Source organism: Heteronotia binoei, chromosome 19 (assembly GCF_032191835.1).
Source record: "Heteronotia binoei isolate CCM8104 ecotype False Entrance Well chromosome 19, APGP_CSIRO_Hbin_v1, whole genome shotgun sequence".
Taxonomy (NCBI): domain Eukaryota; kingdom Metazoa; phylum Chordata; class Lepidosauria; order Squamata; family Gekkonidae; genus Heteronotia; species Heteronotia binoei.
This window is the reverse complement of record NC_083241.1, coordinates 3365172-3371171: the sequence shown is the minus strand read 5'-3', so window position 1 is coordinate 3371171 and position 6000 is coordinate 3365172. Positions and strand designations below refer to the sequence as shown.

Below are 6000 nucleotides of genomic sequence, written 5' to 3'. Positions count from 1 at the left end.
TGCTGGTAAAGTCTGGGGAGGACTGAGTCTGAGGAGAGTCTGCTCCCGGACTCTGCCTCTTTTCTACTCCTGGAGAAGATGGCTGCTGGGCGGGAGGGGGCCCTCTGTCCCTACACGCCATGGAGTGACCTGTCCTCCCCAGGCCTGGATCTGGCTGTCTCCTGCAGGGGGCCGCGGTGTGCGGGTGTGGAGACCCAGCCGGCCCCCCTCCTGCCAGCCTGCCATCTCCAGGTAGAGTTGCCAGGTCTAATTCAAGAAATATCTGGGGACTTTGGGGGTGGAGCCAGGAGCAAGGGTGTGACAAGTGTCATTGACCTCCAAAGGGAGTTCTGGCCATCCCGTTTAAAGCGACCACACACCTTTTCAATGCCTTCCCTCCACTGAGAATCGTGAAGGGTAGGGGCACCTTCTTTTGGGGCTTCTTTTGGGACCCTTCTTTTGGGTCCAATCCTTTTGAAACGTGGAGGGTATTTTGGGAAGAAGCAATGGATGCAATGCTGAAAATTTGGTGCCTCTACCTCAAAAAACAGCCCCCCCACAGAGTCCAGATACCCTCAGATCAATTCTCCATTATAGCCTATGGGAGTCGGTCTCGATAGGGAATAACGGGAGTGCCCAGCATAAGAACATAAGAGAAGCCATGCTGGATCAGGCCAATGGCCCATCCAGTCCAACACTCTGTGTCACATAAGAACATAAGAGTAGCCCTGTTGGATCAGGCCAGTGGCCCTTCCAGTCCAACACTCTGTGTCACATAAGAACATAAGAGAAGCCCTGTTGGATCAGGCCAGTGGCCCCTCCAGTCCAACACTCTGTGTCACATAAGAACATAAGAGAAGCCCTGTTGGATCAGGCCAATGGTCCATTCAGTCCAACACTATGTGTCACATAAGAACATAAGAGAAGCCATGTTGGATCAGGCCAATGGCCCATCCAGTCCAACACTCTGTGTCACACAGTGGCCAAAAAAACCCAGGTGCCATCAGGAGGTCCATCAGTGGGGCAAGTTTCTGGACAAGTCCAGAAACTTGAAGCCCTCCCACTGTTGCCCCTCCCGAGCACCAAGAAGACAGAGCATCCCTGCCCCAGACAGAGTTCCAACAATACGCTGTGGCTAATAGCCACTGATGGACCTCTGCTCCAGATGTTTATCCATTCCCCTCTTGAAGCTGTCTATTCTAGCAGCCGCGGCCACCTCCTGTGGCAGTGAATTCCACGCGTTAATCAGCCTTTGGGTGAAGAAAGAACATTTCCCGCTCCCCCCGCGCTTTCTGATGACCCTAAAGCGGGGGGGGGGGGCGCCAAACCGGGGGATCCCCTGCCCCCACCTGGGGATTTGGCAACCAGAGTGCGTCGCCCTTCCGGGTTAGGGTTAGAAGCAGGGCAAGAAAGACCACCGTGCACTGACTTATAAAATTCCAGCACACTACTACCTACCATGTATCCAGCTTAGAAAACACTTAAGAGATCACCTGGGGATTGGTCACCCTATCTCCCGGCCTTTCCGAAGCGGGAGTTGGCAAAGCCCCTGGCCCCTCGGGCCTTTGCGTTTTGCGTTCCCGCCCGCCTGGCTGACTCCGCCCCACTCGCCTCCACCTCCCGCCGCTGCTGCTTTTGGGGCAGGCGGCCGCGCATTTGCATGCGACTCAGACGGGCCCCGGAGCGCGTTTTTACGCACCGCCCCAGAGGAGGAGCCGGCGGCGGGGGGCGCTGCGAGCGGCTGCAGCTGCCGGAGGCGGGCCGGGCGAAGTCGGCACAAAGTTTGGAGGCGCCGCCGAGGGGGGAAAGGAGGCCGGAAGGGGCCGCCGCCGCTTTGTCCGCGGGCGCGGGGCTTGGAGCGGCTGCAGTGGAAGGAGGCGGCGGAGGAGGCGCCTGGCCGCCCGGGCGGGATCATGTCGTCCATCCTGCCCTTCACGCCGCCGATCGTCAAGCGGCTGCTGGGCTGGAAGAAGGGCGAGCAGAACGGGCAGGAGGAGAAGTGGTGCGAGAAGGCCGTCAAGAGCCTGGTGAAGAAGCTCAAGAAGAGCGGGCAGCTCGACGAGCTGGAGAAGGCCATCACCACCCAGAGCGCCGCCACCAAGTGCATCACCATCCCCAGGTGGGCCCGGCGCGCCCCCCAGGGCAGGGCAGGGGAGGGGAGAATGGCTCGCAGGCGCCCCCCTCCAGGAGGACGGGGGGCTTTGGAAGGGGCTGCCGCAGGGCGCGCAGACGCCGGGACCGCCCCTCTCCAAGTTCTGTTTCCAACCCGCGCCCCTTTGCCTTGGCGCTTTGGAGACTTGCGTTTTGGGTGGCCTTGGAGCTGTTTTGGGGGGTGGGGGAGGACCTCGGCGTTTCTGTGCAGTCGCGCCTCTGGATGCTTGGCGTTTTGGAGACTTTTTTTGGGGGGGGAGGCCTGGGCGCTCCTGTTGAAGTGGCGCTTTTGGAGCCTTGGCGTTTTAGGGATTCGATGCTAGCAGGAGGTTGCCGCAGCCGGGGCTTGGAAAAAGTAGGGAAGAGCTCAGAATCCGGCAGCGCCTGAACGGCTACCCGCGCTTGGGGAGCTTTTGGGGAGTCCGGTGCTCGCTTCTTAAATCCAAAAGCGCCTCTTCGTGCCCCCGATTTTGTTACCCTGCCAGGTGCCGCCGGAGTCCGGACTCTGGCTTTTTTTTGTGCTGCTCCAGACTGAGGAACATGGCGACCCGTCTATTGCTTCAAAAGAGCTTCTCTCTGACCGCAACCATTGGAAGTTTGCAAAGGGCAAAGACGGAGTTGGAAAGAGCAGGCTTTTCTTTGCTGCCGCCAGAGAAAGTAGAGCTCTGCGGCCCTTGCAAGGGATCTTGTGCAGTCCTAAGAAGGGTTTCCTGGGAGTAAGCCACGCTGAGTAGACTTGAGGATTCAGAGTACACCTGTTTTTTTGGTGAGGGGGGGTGTCACTGTCTTGATGAAGGCTTCCTCCTGAAGGATAACTGGTCCTATCCTGCCCTGGCTTTCTGCTGTCCTGGGCATGACGTTTACTGGGACCTACATACCCCATGGCGCAGAGTGGTAAAGCTGCAGTACTGCAGTCCGAGCTCTCTGCTCATGACCTGAGTTCAATCCCGGCGGAAGCTGGGTTCAGGTAGCCGGCTCCAGGTTGACTCAGCCTTCCGTCCTTCGGAGGTCGGTAAAATGAGCACCCAGCTTGCTGGGGGGAAAGTGTAGAGTGCTGGGGAAGGCAATGGCAAACCACCCCGTAAAAAGTCTGCCGTGAAAACGTTGTGAAAGCAACGTCACTCCAGAGTTGGAAATGACTGGTGCTTGCCAGGGCTTTTTTTTTGTAGCAGGAACTCCTTTGCATATCAGGCCACTCCTCCAGCATGTAGCCAATCCTCCTGGAGCTTCCAGGGCTCTTCTTACAGGGCCTGCTGTAAGCTCCAGGAGGATTGGCTACATCAGGGTGTGTGTGGCCTAATATGCAAAGGAGCTCCTGCTACAAAACAGCTCTGGTGCCTGCACGGGGGACTACTTTTACCTTTTTACATACCAGAAATATAGAATAGGGAAGCAAGGGTTTGAAAAACCTCTGCCTCTGATACCTGCTGGGGTGTTTGGGGGACGAGAGAAGAATTCACACCTTGATTCAAAGCGGGTGTACTCGGAAGACAGTTCCACAGGGACTTTCCCTGACTAGAACAGACAAGCTGGAAGACCCAGGCAGCCGCCATGTTGTCTGAAGCAGCAGAAGAAAGTTGGAGGCCAGGCGCACTTTTAAGACCAACACAGTTTTTATTCAAAGCTTTCGGGTGCTTCAGGCACACTTCTCAGATAAAAATTGGACTTGTGCAGATTGGCTCTAGGTCTTGATCCGAGAGCTAAATGGAACCTCCACATTCAGGGGCAGTGTACATCTGCTGGGTGCTGATCTTTCTCTCTTTTCTTTGGCCTTGCTCAAAAGCTCCGGCTGAAACACAGGGTAGGCCAAGATGAGTGTCTGATTTGTTCTAGCGAGGCAGGTATCCGCATGGAGCTACTGAAGGCTTTAGACATTGATGGAGGTGCAGACACCCCAATTGGTGATCTGTAGAGCCCCATATCTCAGGGGTGGCCAAACTGTGGCTCTGGAGCCACATGTGGCTCTATCACATATATTGTGTGGCTCTCCAAGCCAAGCTAGCTGGCAGCTTCAAGAATGCATTTAAAGTTGGTTTCTTTCCGTATCTCTCTCCTTCCCCCATCTATTTTCCTGCCTGCCTTCCTTCCTTCCTTCTTTCCTGCCTGCCTGCCTGCTCTCAAACATCTGATGTTTATTCTATATGGCTGTTACAGTAAGCAAGTTTGGGCACCCCTGCTCTAATTGGTGGGCCTAAGAGACCACAGGGGAGATGTGGAGTCCCCCGTAACTGTATCCAGATGCATCTGATGAAAGGGAGTCGTTGACTCCTGGAAGCCATACCCCAAAATCTTGTTGGTATCTAAGGAGATACTAGACTCCAGTCTCTTTGACTGTGGTTCACTTCTACCTCGAATCAGACTTTGTTGGTCTTAAAAAGCCACTGGACTCATAACTTTGTCCTACCAGTTTGGAGAAGTGGTTAAGAGCGGCAGATTCTAATCCAGAGAACCAGGCTTGGTTGCCCACTTCTCCACCTGGAGCCATCTGGGTGGCTTTGGGTCAGTCACAAGTCCTCTCAGAGTTCTCTCAGCCCCAGGGTGTCCATTGTGGGGAGAGGAAGGGAAGGCGATTGCAAGCTTGTTCTGAGACTCCTTCTTGTAGCGAAAAAGCTGGGTATAAAAACTAACTCTTTCTTCTTATCTGATTGGAGAAAACAGTCTATTCGGGGCTTTGCAGTTTTCCCAAGGCACCAGAATGGTGGGGAGACTAGTCTCTTGAAGCAAATGGAACTCTATTTTTGGAAACCTCACCTTCCAAATGGTGATCACTCTCTGGCTAGGAGCACAGATGCTGAGCCGGACAAGGTGGCCGTCACGTCTAAGCAAAGGATTTTCATTCCGGTTTGGCATGCCATGCGATCGCACAATCGCACACACGCTCACATTCACCCTTTTGTGCATAATCTTGGAAGTGTGCAAGTCTTGGCAGCTGTCGGGGGGGGGCGGGAAGGGTCCCACTGTGGAGTTTTGCTTCTCGGAGACCTTTCCGAACCTTCAACCGGTCGTTTGGGAGACGGAACTCAGACGCCTTTGGCGCTTCTTTCTAAAGAAGGTTAAAGTTCCTGCCGGGGCTGTCCAGAAAGCTGTGAAATTGTGGTGCCTCTGTGTTTGTTTTTGCTGTTGCTGCTTGCTTTCCTAGCTCCATAAATGTGGGCCTCGGCTGTCAGTATGATTTAGCACAGGGTGGCTGGCCTGCACAAAGGGGCATCTGTTAGGCGGAGCTGCCAGAAAATGTGAGGTTCTTGAGAAAACACATCGCCGTTGAATGTTTTCCTTGTAAGACACGCACGCGGCTTCCGACGCACCCGTTGTTGGCTCTTGTCTTGGTGTCTTCTTCTGATAAACTTTGGGGGCCAAGCAGGAAATCGGATATCCTAGCATATATCTGGATGGAAAAAGGACGGGCTTTGATGATGGGTGGGGAGATCTTGGTTGACTGCTGTTATCAGTGGCTGGAGGTTCTTTTCTCTAACTTGGGTGTCAAACTCATTTAATATGAGGGCTGGATCTGACATAAATGAGACCTTGTTAGACTAGGCCATGGGGTGGCCAAACTGTGGCTCAGGAGCCGCGTGGCTCTTTCACACATATTGTGTGGCTCTTGAAGCACACACTGCCCTGCTGGCTGGGTTGGAGAAGTCATTTGTCTCTTGAAATCACTTCTCCAAGCCAGCTGGAAGTTTGGAGAATGCATTTAAAGTTAACGTTGCTTTCTTTCTACTTCCCCCCCCCACTTATCTGCTTCCCTCCCTCCCTCTCTTCCTTCCCGTCTTGCGACTCTCAAACATCTGATGTTCATGTCTTGCGGCTCTCAGACATCTGGCATTTATTCTATGTAGCTCTTATGTTAGGCAAGTTGGCCACCTCTGG

At 54.4% G+C, this 6000-nt stretch overlaps 1 protein-coding gene across 1 annotated transcript in view; it reads left to right on the top strand.

Annotated features, from left to right (window-relative positions):
- Window positions 1-1892: 1892 nt before the first annotated feature.
- SMAD3 (SMAD family member 3) overlaps window positions 1893-6000 on the top strand; it is a 93447-nt gene continuing 89339 nt past the window's right edge. The window contains exon 1 of the mRNA XM_060260218.1: window positions 1893-2098. Coding sequence (XP_060116201.1) covers window positions 1893-2098 — 206 coding nt within the window. The remainder of the gene's footprint in view (window positions 2099-6000) is intronic.